Below are 23367 nucleotides of genomic sequence, written 5' to 3'. Positions count from 1 at the left end.
GCTAGCGCCGCTTACAACTAAAAAGAAGCGAATCGTCTCATTAGCGAAGCAATGTCAAGAGACTGCTATTTGTTGTTACTTACACTGCTGCTTTCTTTGAGAATGATCAACAAGAACCAAATAATAGGCTGCGTATGATAGAACACGTTCTGAACGAGAGTTAGGCGAAAATTTTTCTCCGTTTGAAAATCTTTGTGGCCGCTTCTTTAGTACATCAAATTCTGCACAGAAATTAGAGTCATCTTAGATTTAAAAATCTAGTCAGTTGCCATGCTTCATATCTGACTGTATCACTATTAGGCATAAGAATAATACGAATATCAACATGACACGATAAGTATATTCTTCCGCGTTTGCTGTTGTCTCACTCTAGTTTCGTAGTTTATTAGGCAGACAGGATTTAAATGAGATAGCAACAAACACGGAAGAATACATGGCAAAATGTTTATATTCGTATTATTCTTATGGTGAATGGTGAAGAGAATACTGCTTGTGATTCACATTTCATCAGGTTACTATTAGCAACCATCTCTTCTCACAGTTAGAAAAAAATTCAGAACGTAGAGTTGGCCATATTGAAAAACATCCCAGTCTTGCCAGTCGGATTTTCGTAGTGCATTGAACTTCTACTACATTCGAAGATGAACAATACGGAATTTGTATTTACTTCATTCGATAATGAATGAAAATGCAGTGGTCTAAACTCGGGGCGAAGAAAAAAAGCTCGTCTTCCACCTTTTTTTTAAATTTATTTACTGACGCAGAGGTTTTGGCGCCAGTATTTATCTTTGTGCCTACAGAGCATGCCTGTGTAGCGCTACATATATTCGATGGCAGAAGTTAGTTGTGGCGGCACCTACCAACATTTTTCAGAACTTCCGCTTGCTTTGCACTCGATTCTAAGCCGCAGGCGGTTTTTCGGATTACAAAAACCGGAAAAAAAGTGCGGCTTAGATTCGAGTAAATACGGTATTTCTTGGGAACAAGCTTTTATTATCCTGCTGGAAATGCTATCAATTCCATGTGAGCTTTTATTCTTGAGGGAGTTTATTATCTTGCTAATTTCAGAAGGAGAGGTGGGTGGAATATCAGTTTATCAAATGGTGTGGGTAAGGCCTCTTTCATTAATTGCCTTGCTTCTTCTAATGAACATTTAGATCCTATTTTCTCTACAACATTTAAAAAATGATTATTCAAAATGTTTTCAACTTCTGGTTCGTTGTTTGTCAAGTTTCCATTCGCTTTGATGGTAATGCCATCATCCTGTACTTTTGGTTGCCCTGTCTCCCTTGTAATAATATGAAACTGTTGGCTGTGAACCAAGTGTGTGCCTATTCTATTATTACCCTAGTTGTGTCTGGTAGATGGATGTGTTTGGGCTTTTCATCAATATACTTGTGTCATCAGCCAACTTTATAGTTTTTTAAAAGTCCTCCAGTGTTCCCAGTAAACCATTTATGTAGGCCAAGAACAGGATTGGGCCAAACATTGAAACTTGCAGTGCACTGTGTTTAATATTTCCTTGGTCTGAATTTAATCTTATTCATGTTGTATCATTTGCTAATGTGACCTTCTGTTTTCTATTGTTAAGATATGACTCCAGTCATGCAAGAGAAAGGTTGTTGATGTCATACCATTTTGGTTTCCATAGCAGAATTGTATGTTCTATACATATTCTTAGCAAGGCCACATAAAATGCCAACATGCTAATTTTTGCTGTTTAGTTCTACCAGAACTTCGTTTGCAAGTTCATTTTTTGCTTTCTTAATAGAGAAGCCTTTACTGAAGCCAAATTGGGCTATTGTTAAAAGATCATTCTCAGAAAGATGCTTCAGTGTTCTGTTGTGAGCTATTCTCTAAAAAAAAATCGGAAACAGCCTATAATTAGAGGTCAATTACTTATCTCTGCTTTTATATATTGGTGTATTGCATATTTCAGTCCTTCAGAAAAGACTCCTTGGTTCACTGACTATTATAAAGAAAACTCCAACTGTCGCCATTTTCAAGCATTTTACTTTAGTTTACAAAAACTAGTGTATTCTCACATGAACCATTTAAAATGGCAAAGAATGGCTTGCATTAAGGCTGATTGCTACACAAATAGAGTGATTTGTGAACATTGGTACTAGGTTTCATATTTCATCAATATGTCAGTGAGAACAAAATCCTGTTTATGTAGCCTGTTGTATATGGTCATTCTGAAGCTATATTTCACAATGTGGCTGCATGCATCTCTGTATGGAAAAATCATTGTATTTAACTCTAATTATTTCAGGCTGCAACAGAAGGTGCCTGCATCAGCTCGATGTGATGGATGGCCTCAGTGTGAAGACGCCAGTGATGAAACAGATTGTTCTTGCAAAGAGAGACTTCTTCACAATCATCCAAAGGTTCTCTGTGATGGCTTTGTTGACTGTGAAGATGGTAGTGATGAGGAAGACTGTGGTATGAAAAAAAGTTAATAATTAATCATGATGTGTATTATGTTATGTAAACATTCACATACTGCTCACATTCAAGATGTCTGAATGCTAAGTTTATTATAGTGTCCATATTACACAAGTCACTTGTGCTTCAAATCTGCTAAAATATAGATCATATCAAAGAAAGTAAAATACATCATCTGCAACCAAAAGATTAATAGTGAAGTACATGAGCTGCCAGTTTGTAAGCTGTAGTAATGAAGTAGACATAAAAACTTTTATTTTTGACTTCGTAAAAACAACCAAATTAGAATGCTGAAGATTAGATGGATTGATTGGATAACTAACGATGCGGTATTGAATAAAGGAGAAAAAAATCACAACTCAAATAAAAGAATTTGTATGTTGTGTTCAATGCATCAAGCAGTAGAGGGCAACCAGGTCTCATTACAGTAAGCAGGTTCAAATGACATAGTTTGCAGTGCGTATGCAGAGATGAAGTTACTGGCATTAGATAGACTAGCGTGAAGGGCTGCGTGAAATCAGCCTTTGAACTGAAGACAACAACAAAAATGAAAATAAGAACAACAATGACAATAGTAAACAACAATGGTAATGACAACAACAGCAAATTCAAATACAAGTGTCTCTACAATAACTGCTGGTGCTGACACTTCTAAAATTGCTACCACTAATGAAAGGGCCTGCTGAAAAGTAATGCCACTGTATTTTTCATTCTGTGCTCAATATTGGTTTAGATATTACATGTCAAGAAAATTACTTGGTCAACTTTCCCACTTCACTGATGCAAGTTTCATCCATCTGCTTTTAAAACACTCCAAATTATAGCGGGTAACATGGCAGTGTATAACACAGCAATGTCAGTACTTGAGAAACAGCATGCTGAAATTGAGTTTCTAACCACAGAAAATGTGTCTCCAGTTGATATCCATAGAAGAATGAAATTTGTGTACATTAGTAATGTGTGACATTGAGTTATTCATGCTAACCTCAACATGTGTGACAGGGCTTGGAGTGGATGACTGTGTATGGCAACGGACGAGACCGATAATAACCAGGTTAATGAACTCATCAGAGAAAATCATCAGATAAGACAGAGAATCCTTTCCTTCAGCATAATAATGCCAGAGCAAGCAAGAGCACTGCAACGTCTGCAGCAATCCGATGCCTTGGGTTCACTTTCTTCGATTATCCTCCATACAGTCTCAACTTGGCCCTATCTGATTCTCGTCTGTTTCCAAAACTTAAAGAACACCTTTGGGGACTTCACTTTGATAGTGATGAAATGGTCCAAGCAGAACTGAGATTGTGGCTACATCAACAAAGCTAAACATTTTACAGTGATGGTATCAACAAACTGGTCACTTGTTGGAAGAAATTTGTTCATCACTACTGTATGTTAACAAATAAATATGTAGATATGAAGAAGAAGATGTAAAATATTAATAAAATTTGTTTGATTTATAAAGCTTTAAGCATTTTCACATAAAAAATTTGGAGGCATCACCACACACACACACACACACACACACACACGCACACACACACATGCATTATATATACTTAAAACTATTCTGAAACATTTCTTAATTATTAGGAAAATCATTACTTTATGAAACTACAAAATGTCAGGCACATAAACAGTCACAGAGGATTTTAATTGAATTCTCATTTGATGATAATGTTATGTAAAACAGACCCTATCTGAACACAATGTATTCAATCTGAAAATTAAAAATAAAATATAAATTAATTAAACCAGTCTTCCACTGCAAAAGTCTCTCTAAACATGACATTTGTTTAATATGTAGGCAGTTCTGGACTGTGAACTGATACTCCCTACCACTTACAGATTGGGCTTTGTAATGGGTAAAGTAACAGCTTTCTTTCCTGATTCACATCAAGATTGTTACTATAGTGATGTGCAAGTGTGAAAGTGGCTGCATGATCTGTTCTGCACAGAGCATGATCTGTTCTGCACAAAATAGGCTGGAGCATACTTTTTGCCATCGTCAGTGTGTTCTCCATCGTTATCTCTTCCCTCATACTCCAGTTGATGTCTATGCATGTAACTGACAATGCTAGGATGAGCACCACATCAGACCAGTGTTTCAGCTTCTGATTTTCCTAGAAAAATTTACATGCTCAAAAAACTTTCACTGACACTTCTTAACGTAATACTCATCAAGTCCACTTTGTGGCACTTATAATGAACTTTACATTGGTTAAGTACACACACCACACCTAAACTAACATGAAAGTCAGCGCTAAATGTTCTAAGCACACCAAGAAGTGCATGCTACAGACAGACATGGCAGTATGACGGTACTGGCTGGAACATCATGTGACATATTACTCCTTGCCACTACATATAGCTTCACCACCTGCCTTTTTACCTGCATACTACTATAACGATTTTACTGGTTAATACAATCCACAGGAAAGTTTATAATAGCTCCTTCTCTGTATTAGTGCATTCTTTGAGCCATTCAACATCCTATGGGAACTGTGTAACTGAATCAGTAAGTTTGCTTTTTGTTATTATGTGTCATCCAATATCATTTTCACCAGGAACAATCTATCTTATGCAACACTTGATTTAGCTAAGCCTGTTTCACTTTATTAAATCTTTCTCTTTCTGTAACTATGATCATTATCTATTGCTTCAGCTCTGTTGGATACGAACATTATGGCTGAATTACTTGCTGTATATCTACATCCATTGATATCTTTAAATTGGAAGTCACGGAAATTCCACAGCATTGTATCCATATCTGCTAGTGTAATTCTTTTTCTGCTCTAATCTTTATCTCAAAGCAAATTTAGTTCATTACTCTGTAAGACTCTCTTGTACTGTATGTTGGTGAATTCCTTGGTGGCTATGACACAAAGCATAAAAAATTCAGTGCTTTCATTAAAGGAACGCAGTGAAACAAAAGTGAATCTGTTAGCATTAATGTGATAAGTATCCATGACAAATATAAAATAACCTATTATTTATTATCACATCAATGTAAAATCTCCAGTAGCATATAGCTGCAGGCCTGTAAGCAGAAAGTTGTACCTCTATTTCAGAACTATCACCCAGCACTTGTCTCACTGGGACACAAGATACCGAATAGCTGTCCTGTAAAATTCCTGGGGCTGTGTTGTGAACAAGCTTTGATCATACTGCTTGACAACCTTGCCTAAGGTGAATTGTTTGCCTCTCAGAATTTTCTTTAGCTCACTAAATACTGCATAATTTAAGGGAGACAGGTCTAGACTGTATGGAGAGTGAGGACACCCCATTTGAATGTCTGTAAGAGCTATCTGACTGTGTTTGCTGTGTGGGGCCTTGAACTGTCATGGAGCAAAATGACCCTGTGTGTGCACTGCCCTAATCATTTTGATTTGATCATTTTGTGCAGGGTCATCACAGTTGGTGCACATTCAGTATTATCTAATGCTGCAGTAAGTTGATAGGAACGGGGGCCATTTCAGTCAAAGAAGAAGGTGAGCATAACTTTTCCTGCAGTTATGTGGATGGTCTTGGATTTTTGTATGATGGTGACCATCAATGCTTCTACTTTGTTATTCTGACTTTGGTTCAAAGTGATAACATCATGTCTCATCTCCAGTGACCACTGATGACACAAACTCATTCCCTTTCTTGACATAGTCCTGCAGATATTCAAGACAGATTCATAGCTGATATGCTTCCTGTGCTAATTGAAGACTATAAGGCACCCAATGGGTGCACAATTTTGTGAAAATTCTATCTGTTCTTAATTATGGCAAGAAAACTTCCAACATTCACTCCGACCTCTGCCACAACGGCTGCTACACCAACTTACAAGTCTTGAATAATATGGGCATTTACCAGCTGGACAATGTCATTGGTAATGTGGTGTGGCATTCTGGATCATGTGTTGTCAGTCGAGGACATCCGTTCTTCCATGAATTTCTTGTGCCATGCATTGATGCTAGCAATGGGCATGCAGTTCTCAATGTACACTATTGCCATTCTTCAATGAATTTCCATTCCCTGCAATCCTTCCACAGCTGGGAAATGCACTACATGCCTCTGCCCTTCTTTTAAAGCCTCCATTTCACTGTCTTCAGACTGACTGAGTGAACATGCTCATTTTTTCCATCATGTGGGTGAATGCCTTTGTCCCTCTAACGGCAAGTTTGGAACCTCAGTGTTCTTAAAGGAGCCACAACTTCTTCTGCAGGCAATGGCATTATGAATTCTTAAGCAGTTTTTTATTTCACAGCCTCCAGCTTGTTTATGTTTTAATGCACCTCATATATAATGTATATACCATGTAATCTAAATAGTGGATGACTAGGCAGAAGAATCAAGAACTGAATCTAGGCCTCTACTGTAGCAGAGTGATTCAATAAGTACCCATGTTAAGAACGAAGACATAATTTTCTTGAAAATAAATTATTTTTCAACATAATCCCACTTTACAGATATACTCTTTTTCTAGTGCTGCCCACTTTTAATCACTTCAGAACATAGGAATTATCATGTTCTCTAAAGTACACCTTGTATTAAGGATCTCCTGATTTGAGTAGAATTTTTCCTTCAACCATATCTCCATGTTGGGGAGCAAAATGGAATCACAGAAAGCCATGTCAGGTGATACTGAGGGAGTGTGGCTGCAATTCAAGCACTTTTATGTTGACAACACTCATGAATGTGCTAATGTGCTGTCATGGTGAAACATAACTTCCTTTTTCGCCAAATGGGGTAGTGTTTTCCTTCAATTTTGTGTCACAGTGGTCCAGTACCTCACTGTAGTATTGCTGTGTGAACATTTTTCTTTTTTCTAAGTAGCCTATGTGCATCCCAAGCAGATGTCATAATATTTTTTTGTCTTCACCTTCTTTAGTGAAGTTCCACCAGGGTCGTTTTTATAGTGTTGCTTGGTTCCCGATGGATCCAAGTCTCACCATCTAAAAAGTTCTTTAAAATCTCACGTTGCTCTAAACTTCCTTGTTGCCCACAAACAGCAATTGTGGGACCCACTGAGTCAATATTTTTTGCATCATCAACTATTACATAAAATATTACCTTCCTTATCAGCACATCTCCAGCTTCTGCTACTTCATGCACTTCTATTTGATGATCATATATGATGAATCATACCCTGGACTTCTTCAATGATTTCTTTGGTTACCACAATTTCCAGGTGTCCAGGGTGAACTTCATCAGAAACAGATGTTCAGTCACATTTAAATTCATTGAACAAATATCTGTTATCACTGATGGTGTACAATCACCATAAACAGCATCTACTTTTTGGTAACACCCACCTAGCCCAATTCACTGAAGTGGCTGCCAAATCCAAAGTAATCAATGAATCAGTATCATTTTTACTTTAACATCATCCCTCTAAAAGCAGAAAATGAGCATTACACTAACTTGTGTTCATGGTGACATCTGACTTTGAGCACAGGTACATATCAAATCATCCTCATGTACAGATGTTCTGTAGTCTCCGTTGCTTACATTAAAGTTATGTAAAACTTAATTTCAAGAATAGCCTGATGCTCATTTGTGAAATATGAAATTTATCTGCAATACTGAATCTTTACGTATAAATGCTACCAGAGGCAGAAATAGTTTCTGATATATCTGTACTCGAATTTGGGTTCTGTATATAATTTACAATTCAGAGATATTTTGTTTTTGTCGTTGTAGTTTTGAATCATGTTAGAAATACAACACAGATAGAGGACATGTAAGATAAGACAATAAGTTTGAACATTAACCATGTGTCTGTTCCAGAACTGTGCAGCACGGGTAAATCAATGTGCGTAAGAAGTGAAAAATGTATTAATGAAACTCAAATATGTGACCAGCATGTGGACTGTTACTTCAGTGAAGATGAGAAGGATTGCTGTAAGTAAATTTGTACTTATCTTCACAAATTTAATTGCATTAATGATGTCACATCCTCTTTCGTCAAATACTTAGAAGCTTTGGAGCATTATCTGCACAAAATATTTGGGATTATTGATCTAAAATTAATCAGAATTGCAGTTAGACTATTGTAATTTAATGGTAGTGAAATAGTATATATTGTGTCCGCCCCAATAACTGAATGGTCAGCGTGACGGACTGCTGTCCTAAGGGGCCTGGGTTCACTTCCTGGCTGGGTCGGGGATTTTCTCTGCTCAGGGACTTGGTGTAGTGTTGTCTTCATTATCATTTCATCCCCATCTGGCACACAGGTTGCTCAATGTGGTGTCAAATGTAATAAGACCTGCAACAAGGCGGCCAGACCTTCCCCGTAAGGGGCCTTCCGGCCAATGACGCCAAACACTCATTTCCATTCAGTGTGTATTGTAGTGACATCTGAACACTATTACATCAAATGCCATAGAAATAAAAATAGCTTGATACAATTAAAGAATACTGCCACCGTGTAGGAATGAAAAATTATATAACTGCCTAAAATGTGACCATTCCCCTACAGTACATGCATATCACATCTTATTTTGGAGTTAGCATTTCTTTTCAACTTAATGAAGTGGTAGATTTTAAAAAGTAAGCACTGTTTCTTCAGCTCATGTAACTCTGGTGACTGTTCCACAATGATAAAATACGAGACTCCAGTTAAAAGAGACCTGTTAATACAGGTTTCCATATTTAATTCCTATCATCTCAGTACATACCTTCATTTGACTATTTCACAGATTCCCACACAGAAGACGTAGAAATAGGCATCCTTGGCATAGAAAAGCAACTGAAAGACATGAAAACAAATAAGTTACCAGGTCCAGATGGAATCCCAGTTCAGTTTCACAGAGAGTACTCTACGGCATTAACCCCTTCCTTAGCTTGCATTTATTATGAATCTCTCACTCAGTGTATGGTCCCAAGTCACTGGAAAAAAGTGGAGGTGACTCCTGTATATAAGCAAGGTGAAAAAATGAACCTGCATAATTACAGACCAATATCCTTAGCATCAGTTTGCTGCTGAAATCTTGCACACATTCTGAGTCTGAATATAATAAATTTCCTTGTGACAGAAAAACTTCTATCCACAAGTCAGCACAGATTTAGAAAGGATCATTTGCCTGACACTCAGCTTGCCTTTTTCTCATGTGATATCCTACAAACCATGGATAGAGCAACAGGCAGATTCCTATTCCTAGGTTTCCAGAAAGCATTTGACATGATGCCCCAGTGTACATTGTTGATGAAGATCCAAGCATATGAAATTAGTTCTCAGATATTTGAGTGGGTTGAGGACTTTTTAAGTAATAGAAGCCATTACTTTCTCCTTGATGGTGAGTGTTCATCAGAGACAAGGATACCATCAGGATTTCCCCAGGTAAATGTGACAGGGCTGCTCTTATTCTCACTATACATAAATGATTTGATGGACAGGGTAGACAGCAATTTACAGCTGTTTGCTGATGATGCTACAGTGCATGGGAAGATGTTATTGTTGAGTGACTGTAGATGGATACAAAGTGACTAAGGTTTAATTTCTAGTTGTGATGAGTGGCTGTTTGCTCTAAGTATAGAAAAATGTAAGCTAATGCAGATGAGCAGGAAAAACAATCTTGTAACATTTGGATACAGTGTTAATAATGAGCTGCTTGTATAGTCATATCAATCAAATATCTAGATGTAATATTACAAATCGGTACAAAATGGAATGAGTATATCAGATTGAAATAGGGATGGAGAAGGTTTGACTTCATTTTATTGGGAGAATTTCAGTAAAGTGTAGCTCATTTATAAAGGAAACAGCATATAAAATGCTAGTGTGACCCATAATTGAGTACTGCTTGAGTGTTTGGGAACACCACCAGGTTGCAAATGTTTGAGATCCCCACCAGCTCAGACACCAAAGCAATTCAGAGGCTTGCTGCTAGATTTGTTACCAGTAGGTTTGATCAAGATGCAAATACTATGGATATGCTTTGTGAACTCAAATGAGTATTCCTAGAGGGAAGAGAATGGTCTTTTCATGAGGTATTATTGAGGAAATTTAGGGAACTGGCATTTGAGGCTGCCTGCAGATCACTCTACTGCCACCAACATACATTTTGCATAAGGATCATGAAATTTAAGGTGAAAGAAACTAGAGCCTCTACAGAGGCTTATACACAATCATTTTTCCTTTGCTCTATCTCTGAGTATAACAGGAAATGAAATGACTAGGAGTGGTACATGGTATCCTCCACCTTACACCCTATGGTGGCTTGTGGAGTATGTATGTAGATGTGGATGTAGATATAGACTAACAGGAATCAAGCAGTTTCAAATAAATCAAAAACTACAGCTGAATCTCTATGACTGAGAAATTTTTGTTCACTTTACCAAGATAAAGAATGGAACAAGAAAAAGAAAGAATATTTATAGAAGAGCTAAAGGGTACAAAGTTAGCTCTTCATTCTGGATTAGGAAATGGTGGTGTACTGTCAATGTCTTGACAATGAGAGGGGCAGGTTTCCCAATGTACTGTCTTGCATCTCCTACTCTTTCTAATGATTTCCCCTTTGATTTTTGTCTCCCTTTGTCCTCATAGTAGGTTTGTCCCTCTCAAACTGCAGTCCAAGTGACATGCTCCTTCTTTCCAAATTTCCCCAGCCCATCCTTAAAACATATTCTGAAATGCCAAAATCCCTTTCCAGGTAATTTAGAACATCTTTCACCATCCATAGAACTTTGTTTGGACCACAATACTCCTAACTGAATCATTTTACCCCAAAGCTCCTAATCATATGAGTGCCTCTATTGTAAAATCTGACATCAGCATGTCCTCCATTCCTGCTGCAGATAAGTCACATATTACTCAAACAAAGACACCTGTTGTTGGTATTTCTTTACACTACACTCTTCATTCTTATTTTCTCATCACAGCCTTCCTTACTCCATTTCTTATTTATACACTCTTTTTCTCCATTCTTATATTTCATTTTTTAAAATTCTATCAACTATTGTTACTGCTGTTCTCCTCCTCCACGATTTTCCCAAAATCTTTTGCATTTACTTTAGCATTTTTCACTTTACTTTGTCTTCCATTCTTACACTGTTGTTTGCTTTCATCCAGTTTAGCTCTCATAAAGTCTGGAGTCCATGAAAGACATATTTATTATTACGTTTATTGCCTCAGTTACCAGAGCATTGACTTTATTACTGCTTTCACTTCTTGCAGTCATTGGTCTCAGCTTGAATCCAAATGATTTACAATTTGGGTAGCTTAGCACAGGCCATTATGTTGCCCCGCAGAAATATAAAATCAGTAGTGCATTTTGTAATACATATCATTCCTGATTGGATGACATTATTTAATTACTGTGCAATGGTTGTGAATTTCTTAAGATATAACACATCTTGTGCTCCAGTGATGTGTCAAGTGCTAATCACACCTACAGCACAATCAATCATGCAGTCTCCATAGCACGTCATGTTTGTGAGATTCTTTGATACCCATTAACATCTGCTCTTAGCAGAAACTTCTTTCTGTTACAGCAAGTTTTATTGCAAAACTTGACAGGCAAAAGCCATTTGGGCATTTTTTTTAACTCATTTGTACTCTGACTGGCTCACTCTCTCTCTCTCTCTCTCTCTCTCTCTCTCTCTCTCTCTCTCTCTCTCACTCACTCCTCTCACTCACTCACTCACTCACTCATTCATTCATTTATTCCCTTCTACAGATCCCATCAAGAAGGAGAACCTTGAGGAATATGAAGTGAGTGAAAGTATACATTAACAAAACATATAAGGAAGCATTATGAAATTAACTGACATGCTCAGCTAACAATGAATGATGTTATTAGCATTTAACACATTATTGGAGCACAAGATGAAAGCTAGCACACTTGCACCATCTACTGGATCTTCTGACTGATGCATAAGGCGTGACTCTAATCCAATCTTCTGGTATATCCTTATAATTATTACTGCTAACTGAAATTTGCAAAACTACTAACTCTTCTTGTGGTATTATTATTTCAGTTCAGAGTTTCAAGATAATCTAGTCTTTTTTTCTGCATACATCTGAGTGGAAGAATGTAAATGAAAAATATAATTCATTTATTACAACAATTAAATGTCATTTTGATGTAGCATTCCCCAAAGTAAACTGATAAGAAAAGGTGCAAGATCAGACAAAGTGGATTACCAGTGAAATAATGGAACTGCGCAGGAAGATGCTGGATCAGAGATAGAGGGATGAAGCTGAAAATTATAAAATAATACAAAAGTAGTATACAGAAATAATACAAGAGGCAAAATCAAGAGCAATTAATACCAACGAAATGAACTCAAGAAACAAGACAAAGGCATCTTGGGATGCAGTTAATGGTGAAAGACAGGAAAAAGCTGGATCAAGCAAAGAAACAGATATCAGGACAATGAAAATAAACAACACAGTGGTTACAGGTGGTAGACAAATATCTAACATACTCAGTGGTAACTATATAATGTGGTAGAGAACTTAAACTGAAAAGAAATAGTCCACAAAAGGAGGTTACTCAGTTATCATAAAAATCAAGCAATAACATGTCCTTGAAACCAGTCACAGAAAATGAACTGAGGAAAACTGAACAGAAACTAAAGTCCAAGAAATCAACTGGTAATGACGAAATATCAAATCATGTAGTAAAGCAAGTAAGTGAGCAAATGACCTCACCATTGCTGGACATAGCAAGCAGCTCTCTCAGAGGCAGAATTTTTCTAGAAAAACTGAATATAGTGGGGTGGTACCAGTGTACAAGAAAGGGGATAAGGACGACCCCAACAACTACAAGGCAGTTTCACTGATATCAGGTTTCTCAAAAATCCTGGAAATGTTTATGTATAATAGATTAGTTGATTATCTGGGCAAATACAACATTCTCATACCATCATAGCATGATTTCAGAAAGAGTAGTTCTACAGAAACAGCAGTTGCCAGTCTGACAGAATACATTATACAGTCCTTAGATGAAAAACAATTTGTATCTGCCATGTTTCTGGATCTCTCCAAAGCATTCGGCACTATTGACCATGAAATACTGATAAGAAAATTGAAAAACTATGATATTCGAGGGCAAGCAGGGAAGTGTATAGAATCATATCTAGGCAACAGGAAGCAATATGTAAAATGGAAACAACATATTAATTCTGTCTGTAAGAAACTCAGCTCCATCATATTTTTAATGAGGCAACTAACAGCTTCTGTGCACAATGTGGAGTGGTAGTGTGGGGAAACTCGACCATTCAAATCTGAAACGTGCAGAAACTGCTTGAAAAGACTAGACATCTTAACTTTTCATCCTTGCACATATATCCACAAATGCTAGTATACCCACAACACACGGAGGAAGAATGACATACAAAGCATACACCAATGACAGACAATGCTTGGAAAAAGACCCCCGTACTCAGGTGCCAAATTACTAAGAAGTCTACCTAAAAAGCTTTGTGACAACATGCACAACACTAAGTTTTCAAGAAATCTAAAAGAATAGCTAATGGAAAAGGAATTTTAGAGTGTTGATGAATGCTGCTCACATTAAATTTTTAAATATTGTTAATTATAATCAATGATGTTAGAATAGTTAGGAAGTATGTGACATTCAATATTTTTGTATCTTTGACATGTCCTATATTACATGTACATTCACTGTACACCAAGTAACCCTACAGGATCAAATAAAATTCGATTCAGTTCAATGAACTGTGGCTCAGGTTTAGGTGAATAGTTGAACAAGTACTGGGTATATCTACACAAAGTAAAGCAGTTCATGATAGGAGAGACACATTATCGTATGCAATCTTTGTAAAGAAACTTCTAAAGAAACAGAAGTTACTACATAATAGATATAAAAAAAAGAGGAGCAATGATCAAGAGGGGTTAAATGAAATGTATTTGGCTGTCAAAAACACAATATGTGAAGCCCTCAATGATTATCATATTTTGAATATTATGAAGAGACCTCTCAAAAAGCCCAAAGAAACTCTGGACATACCGTACATTAATGCTATCAGAGGCATTCTCATGGATGGCTGAAATGGAAATTGAGAGTAGCAAAGCAAATGCAGAATGTTGTATCTTAATTATGTGACTGACTCTGTTAACATTAATGTGAATCTTTTTGTTGAAGTTGCAGTTATCTATAATGAAGTACTATTTCAAAAAAACAGTGGCACAAATATCCAATAAGATTTTGATCAGATTTCAAAGCAATTCAAAGACTGCTAGTTTACAAAGCACTTGTGAAACACTTGTTAGAATATTCTTCAAATAAAAATATAGTTAAAATTTAGGCTTGTTCTGTGCACCTACATCATGCACACTCCAGTAGCCTCTGAGTGTTCTGTAACATTTTGAGAACTCTGTATGTCATAGCCAGTGCAAGCATGAAATGAGATTGCAGTGAATCAAACAATGGAAACTACAGGTAGAAATATCAACAATGTGGGAAAAGAGAAATTGCTACTTACCATAAAGAAGACATACCAAGAAGCACAAAGCATGTTTGTGCCGATACTGCTTCAGTTGCTTGAGATCTGTAACAATGTAATCCCAGTCCGTTCCTTGAGCTGCACAAACTGCCATCATTTATGCATCACACTACAACAGTGGATATTGAACAAATTGAACAAATACCAAGAGTGACAGCATTAACAGTTATAGATTTCTTTTACACTCAGAAGACCAACAATATAGGAAGAGATAGATTGCTACTTACCATAAAGATTATACATTAAGTTGCAGACAGGCACGATGAAAAGATACACTTAGCTTTTGGCCAAAGCCTTCATCAGTAAACACACCCACACATTCAGTCACACAAGTAAGCACACATCACATGTACTCACGACTGCCATCTCCGGCAGCTTGTACCAGAATGCAAATGTCATGTAGCACGGAAGCAGCAATCTGGAGGGTCAGGGAAGGGGAAGGAATAGCGGGGTTTGGGTAGGGGTAGAGAAGAGCGCTGTCTGGCAGAGAGTACAGGGCATAGACAGCCAATAGACACAGTGTCAAGAGGCTTTGGGGCAGGGAGGTGGGGAGGGGGAGTGAAGGGGAGCAAAAGAGGAGAGGAGAGGGGGAGAGGAAAGATGTGTGGGTGTATTGGCAGAGGGTGGGACACAAAGATAGTGGGAGATGAGAATAGGGAGAAGGTGATAGGACAGGAGGGTTGGGAAGTGTTGGATGGAGGGTGAGGTAACTGTAGATAATTGAGGTTGAGGCTGGGATAATTTTGGGAGAGGTGGAAGTGTTGTAATGATAACTTCTGTCTGCACAATTCAGAAAAGCTTGTGGTGGAGAGTAGGATCCAGATGGCTTGGTTAGCGAAGCAACCATTGAAATAAAGCATGTTGTGTTCAGCTGCATCTTGTGCCACAGTTTGGCAGAGATTGTTCATCCACAGGGACAGCTGGTTGGTGGCTTTTACCAAAACAGAAAGTTGTGCAATCATTCAGCAGAGCTGGTATATGAAATGGCTGCTTTCACACATGGCCTGGCCTGTGATGGTGTAGGATAAGCCCGCTACAGGACTTGAATAGGAATTGCTGGATGGGTGGATTGCGCCATTGGGCAGGTCTTGCACCTGAGACTTCCACAGGGATATGATCGTTGCAGTGAGGGGTTGAGTTTGGGAATGGCCCACTACCTCATTCCTCATACACCTTACTAATTTCATCCTGACTCACAACTACTTCTCCTTTGAAGTGAAGGTATACAACCAAACCAGCAGCACAGCATGGACACCTGCATGACAGCATCCTATGACAACCTGTTTATGGGCCATCTGCAGGAGACCTTTCTAGAATCCCAAAACGACAAAGCCCTAGTCTGGTCAGAGGCCATGCCACCTGTGAAAGTCAAGTAATATAGCAGCTCTGCTGCAATGTTTGCACAGCTTTCTATATTAGTATGACAACCAACCTGCTGTCCCCCAGCGTGAATGGCCACTGAAAAACTGTGTCCAAAAGCAAAGCAGACCACCCTGTGGCACAACATGCAGCTGAACATAACATGCTTGATTTCAGTTGTTGCTTTGCTACCAATGCCATCTGAGTCCTCCCCTACACCACCAGCTTTTCTGAACTGTGCAGATGGGAGTTACCCATACAACACATTCTCTGCTCCCAAAATTATCCCAGCCTCGACCTACAATAACTTACTGCCGCAAACCGTACACCCAATGGTTTCCATGCTTTCTGTCCTATCAACTCCTCCTTATTCTTGTCTCCCACTCTCTTTGTGTGCCACCCTCTGCCATTGCACCCACCCATCTTTACCCTTCTCCACTCCTTTCCTTTTTCGTTCCCCATTCCCCAGCCCCATCTCCCTGCCCCACAGCCTCCAGGCAGTGTGGCTGTGGCAGTCATGTGTGCGTGTGATGCATGATTAATTGCATGAATGAATATGTGTGTGTGTGTGTGTGTGTGTGTGTGTGTGTGCTGAGCAGCAATCTACCTTCTCATTATATTGCTGATATTCCAACCTGTAGTTTCCATTGTGTGTCTCTCAGAAGAGAATCACAGAAATGTTGAAAAATGTGAACTGGTAGACCCTTGAAGAAAGGCACCAATTATCTCACAAAAGCCTACTTGCTAATTTCAAGAACCAGTATTTGGTGAGGAATCTAGCAATATACTATAGACACTTAAGTATCACTCCCATAGTGACTGCAAAGAAAACATTCAATTAAATTAATTTTTTTTCATTTGTTACACAAGCTTTCATATTTCTCCTAGATTTCACTGTGTGTCATCATCATATAAAATAAACAGAAAACAAAAGAAGACATGTCTAAATTTCAAAAGCAACTGATAAAGAGATTTAAACTGGCTGAATAACTTGACAAGATCTAAATCTTATGACAGTTACTTCTAAGTTATATTTTAGCTTGGGTGATAAATATTTTAAAGCATTCCAAAATGCAGAAATATTTATAACTATTTTTTAAACATTCTTGGTGTACCAATTCAATCACCCAGTATTGATCAAAATCTGAGATATTTAATGACATCGCCATTTCTGCTAATTGTATTTAAAATTTCTGTTTTCCAGTGATTACTTTTGTCTGTTATAGTTGCATTGATCAATGGAACTGCAGTAGAGCCTGATTATAAACATCACATTCCACTGAACCAAGAGGGAATACTGAGCTATCGTATTGGGTCAATGTGGAGGCCTCTTTGTTCTCATAATGTCAGTGATGCCTTTTCACGTGCCACTGACATCTGCCACTATCTTGGATTCAGGTATAATTGTGTACTTACTTACTAACAAGCACATAGTGATCTCTTAGTGTTTGTTATCCATGACTCCACATTTTCTTCTAGGTAAAATTCTCGTTGTTGATTGTTTTACCAAACAACTTATATAAACTTGTGTACTTGCAATACTTATTATATAACTCCTTAAATGATTTAGTTTTTGAATCAACATAGCATGGTACGAATATTCTACTCTTCAACAGACAAAAGCAACGTGTAAATTTTTTTCAGTTAGTAACATTCAGGGTTTCTGAACATGAATGACAATCAATAAACTTTGACAGGTGTTCCAAATTAGAAGCTTATCTTTCTGTATTCAACTATTTCTTTCAAACTGAAACAATTCTTGATACAAGGAAATTCGTTGTATTTCATGTTTGTTTGCATATCAGTGAGTGAATACAAAAGATAAATTTAGTGTGTGGACAAGAGAAAGTACACAGAAACTCCTAAATGAGCATAACTGTTGACTGAACCAGGTTCTAGCACAGAAGAGAAAATACTGACCAAATGTCCAATCAAAATGAGTAAATGGCATGAGCAAATTAAAACTCATTTAAATATTGGTGAAACAAGTACCTATTACATAGTCAATTATTACTGCTTGAGAGAGTTCTACAAAACTCTGCAGTTGGTGGAGGAGGGGGTAGAGGATGAGAAGGGGAGAAAAAGACAGAGAGACAGTCATACAGGCAGAATCATGCATACTACTCAATGCATTTGGCTTCATTGCTCATTGATGTCTTCTACCAAGAAAATGTCCTCTTGGAGCCTACCATATCAGTCAGCATACCTACCCTAAACTGCTCCTTAATGAGGAGTAAAAGTATAGTTTTAGGAGTTGCTACATGACTCACACTTGAAGGCCATTGTCAATGTGGAGTTATCATGTTCAAATGCCTGATGTAGTTCTGATTTGTTCGTGACTCCAGAGGAAAATTTCTCTCAGATTTGGATTTCAGCTATTTGACATTTCTCTTCAGACTGAAAAAAGTCCATGATTTAGACAATTTGTAGGAATTCAAAGGGAATAATAATTGAAACAAATAAAGAAAAGGAGAGAATGGAAATGAGTAACGTTGTTTGTAAGGTAGTTGATTTTTTAAATTTGTTCCCTTGTGTAGCTACTTATTACATTTCTATGTTCTTTGCTGAAGGATAAGAGAGAGTATTGTTTGAATTAGGCTGTCTTCTTGAAAACAGATTTGTGCCAAGTATTTTAGTACTTTAAAAAATTGTGTCAATTCTGCAGCGTACATATCTCATCTGATTTACAATCAAAAATGTCCATTATCATAGATAACATGAACTTATTTTGTAAAACATCTATTTCTCATCAATCATGCTCTGTTACACAGCGGCTATGAACACTACCAGCAGGTTCCTGTTGTGGATGCTCCTGTGGCTGTCAGTTATTCATCTTTACAGCACTTTGATGTGACACCTGCAGATTCTGTGTGCCAGGGCCTCAGAGTGCGCTGTGCACCTTACCTTAGTTCCCCTCTTAAGGCTCTTAGTCTCCCATCTCTGGATCACGAAGGCTATGCCTGGCCTTGGCTGGCAGTTATCTACCGCAGAGGAAAGGAGCCTCTTGCTGCTGGTGTTCTAATTACTGATGAATGGGTAGTCACAGCTGCAACTCCTAATCCCAGGTAGGAGACAAATGAAATACAATAATTAATTCTGAATATCTCATATTTATGGGTGTTTTTACTGTGCTTTCTCATTACTAAACAGTTACCTGTTGAATATATTTCACAGAGTTTTTCATGGATCTGCATTTTCGGGTCATAGGCTGTCATTTCCCATGACCAGATATTTTAGAGCTGGACATCATTACTGAATAAAAAATTATTATAAGTGCCAATGTTTGTTGTGATGAAACATTACTGATAGGCCATTTTAAACATTGGCAAATGAATATACACAAAATACTGATCAAAAATGGATATATTTAATTTTACATACTAATGCAGTATGAAAAATGACACACTCAACTTCTGTGAATTTAAATTACTCTAAGAAACAACACAGATCTTCAAAGGAATTAACTTCTAAAATCTCCTAATAAGGGGTACTGGTCATAGTACACAACATGCTACAACCAGTTTATAGTTAGTAGTAGTTCTGAAAAATAATAAAAAATTGCAACTTGCTCATAAGGCCTGCTGAATCCCCTTCCTTCCATGTGTATAAATTATTTAGCAATGTCAGCAAATGATTTATGAAGATCACAGCATTGTTTAATAGTTGATGCCTGCTGAACCAGAACTCTTATGAAATTGACATTGTACTATACATGATAAAATAATCATCTGATTTGATCCATTATAAATGGTTTTTGAAAGCCTGCGACTGTAGATATAATAGGTTTGTTTATAAATAAATAAATCTTCTGCTACCAGTCACGATTTTTCTTTATTTTACTATTCGCACGACGCGTTTCGAGAAATAATTCCCATTTTCAAGTGCGTTTTTTTTATGTGTGTTAAGCCATTTCTTTTGATTCAACAAGCACTGTCAACAACTAGGCATAATTCCAAAATATATAAAAGTGAAAATATGTTCTAGCAGCAACATAGCAAAACTTATAAAACACAAAGCAGAAAAACTCTGGCTGAAAACCGAAATAAGGCAGTTACATAAGAAAAAGGACTTACTAAACAGAAAGCTACTCAACATGCAGATAGAAGCAGCAAACAACATGGAACCTACAGTTTATGACAGCATTTGCAGGCATATCCAGGACATAGTCGACAAGGAGTACTTGACCATTTGCAACACACATAACAAGAAACTACAGACCTTGACATCCAAACAAGACAAGAGATCCAACCTTGGGACAACTGACAAAAGCAAACACACATTTTACAGTAGAGTGGTGAACAACACTGACATAAAGTTCAACCAAAGAGAAAACGATCTACTCCAAAAAGGACTAAAATACAACGTAAAACCTAACCTCAACAACCATACACTGAAACAGGTTATAGCTGCAACTAAAAGTGCAGCAGATGCTGCAAAATTAAATTCAAATACAAAAGCAGCAATAGGTCACAAAGTAAGCAAGCTTCTTGAGAAAGAAATGAATAAAGATAAGTTTAGATCTAAATATACAATAAATGATACAAAAACATTAAAATCTATAAATAATAAACTGAAAAACAACCAATCCATAGTTGTAAAGTCAGACAAAAGTAATACATTAGTTGTGATGAAAGAAAAAGAATACATAGACAAAACAAATGAATTTTTTGCTGCTAATAACATTCAGCACATTGAAAAAGACCCAACCAAACAATTCCAAAGTAAAATTAAAGAACAACTAAAGAACACACATTTCCTGTTGACAGAAACTGAAAAGAAATACCTTACATGTATGAATCCAAAAGCACCACACCTAAGAGCACAGCCAAAAATACACAAAAATGGATACCCGATACATCCCGTGGTCAACTCTATAAACAGCCCAGCATACAAACTGTCACAAAAACTGAATAACATACTGGTGAAAAATTATACATATGAAACAACATATTCCATAAAAAACAGCATGATTCTAGCCAAAGAACTAAGAACCAGAAAGCTCCCCCAAGATGCACAGTTTATATCACTTGACATCATCAACCTTTATTCAAACATACCCATACAAGAAGCTCTAACAGTAATACAAAAGAATCTTATGCAACACAAGAAACTTTCATACACAGAGATTGTCGAATTTATGGAACTCCTTCAGCTAACCCTAAGTTACAACTACTTTACCTTTAATGACAACATTTATAAGCAACCAGATGGCCTAGCAATGGGATCATGTATATCCGGTACCATAGCTGACATATACATAAATCACTTAGAACAAAAATTATTTGACAGCCAAGAACCTTGCCTAAAGAAAATAGAATTTTATAGGAGATATGTAGATGACACACTACAGTTAGTGAAAGGAAATACCAAAGACATCACAGACATTCTTAATCATTTCAATAATCTAAATGAGAAAATCAAATTTACAGTGGAACATGAGCAAAATAAAAGTATCAACTTCCTGGACCTAAATATTACAAGACACAAAAACACATGCACATTCAAAATTTATAGGAAAAACACAATGACTGACACCACAATCCCTGCAACCTCATGTCACCCAAATATCCATAAACAGGCAGCATACAGGTCAATGCTGCATAGGGCAACAAAAATACCATTGAACCAGGAAAATATGCAACAAGAAATAAACACAGTGAAGAAGATTGCAGTTGCCAATGGTTACAATGCTTCCATGGTTGACACAATCTTAGACAAAGTGAAGAGAAACCCAGGTACAAACTGCACCACAGAAGAAAAAGATAAAAATAAATATATATCTAGCATTCCATACATAGGCAATGTATCACAGAAAATTGCAAATATTTTCAAAAATCACAGAGTAAAAATTGGGTTTTCTACATCCAATAAACTACACCAAAAACTAATACATAATATAAAGTGTAATCATGATCCATATTCAGACTCTGGAATATACCAGATAACATGCCAGGAATGCTCCAAGTTCTACATAGGACAAACAGGCCGAAATATCAACACCAGGTACACAGAGCACATTAGAGCATACACACACAACAAACACACTACATCAGCAATAGCAACACACATACATAATACAGGGCACCCAATTGGAAAAATAGAGCAAAATGTCAAAGTACTCCACCGACTAAATAAAGGACATAAAATGGATTTGCTTGAAGAACTGGAGATATATTCACATTACAGAAAATATGAAGATAAAATATTAAACAAAAAACTTGAAAGTGAATCAGTGAATTTCTTCAGATGTTTTGATAATATACTTAAATAAAAATAGTAAAACATAGAAATAAGCACAACTGTAAAATCAATATAAGTAATTCATAAGCCAAATTGTTAAGATAAATAACCTCTGTACAAAAGCATATCATAATCTGTGGAAGACCTATAATGTTATCTCTGTGAACTACCTGTAAGAAGATCTTTGTAACTGTTTTGTTTATATAAGATATTTTTGATGTGTAAAGTGTACAAGTTGTGTATGATGTTAAGTGTGTGTGAGACTCTTCACAAATGGACCAGTAGAAAACTGTAAGTACAAATTGTTCTCAAACTTTAGCCACTAACCTCACAGAAAGAATTGATACCCAACTAAAAATCGCATTTCTTATGTATTACAGTAAAAGTCAACAAAATGAAGCAGACTCACACACACTGACAACATCAAAAGAAATGGCTTAACACACATAAAAAAAATGCACTTGAAAATGGGAATTATTTCTCGAAACGCGTCGTGCGAATAGTAAAATAAAGAAAAATCGTGACTGGTAGCAGAAGATTTATTTATTTATAAACAAACCTATAAAATAATCAGTAACATCACACATTTTAAAATGGAGGTCTGAAAGTAGAGCAAATGCTTTTTTTAAGAGTATTGCAAGATTTTAGGGACGAAGTGAGAGCTGTTGCCTTCAGTACAAGAATAATCTATACAGTCACTAACTGTGAAATGACAAATCTTATTTATGTTGCATACATAGAGGCCGGGGGTGGATGGCCTCTACAGTGGCAGGGTTTAGTTGAAGCAGTGAGCTGAGTTGCTGTGGTAAGTTGACATTAGAATGCTAACCAGTGGTGGCTCAAGAAAATAGTGTTAGC

At 37.0% G+C, this 23367-nt stretch overlaps 1 protein-coding gene across 1 annotated transcript in view; it reads left to right on the top strand.

The window, feature by feature from the left end:
- The window catches only part of LOC126154543 (serine protease nudel-like), a 191535-nt gene that overhangs the window by 139553 nt on the left and 28615 nt on the right, over positions 1–23367 (top strand). The window contains exons 10-13 of the mRNA XM_049916151.1: positions 2276–2445; positions 8227–8340; positions 17496–17667; positions 19041–19334. Of these exons, the coding sequence (XP_049772108.1) occupies positions 2276–2445; positions 8227–8340; positions 17496–17667; positions 19041–19334 (750 nt within the window). The remainder of the gene's footprint in view (positions 1–2275; positions 2446–8226; positions 8341–17495; positions 17668–19040; positions 19335–23367) is intronic.

Source organism: Schistocerca cancellata, chromosome 2 (assembly GCF_023864275.1).
Source record: "Schistocerca cancellata isolate TAMUIC-IGC-003103 chromosome 2, iqSchCanc2.1, whole genome shotgun sequence".
In the NCBI taxonomy this organism is placed as follows: domain Eukaryota; kingdom Metazoa; phylum Arthropoda; class Insecta; order Orthoptera; family Acrididae; genus Schistocerca; species Schistocerca cancellata.
This window is presented reverse-complemented; position numbering and strand designations above follow the sequence as displayed.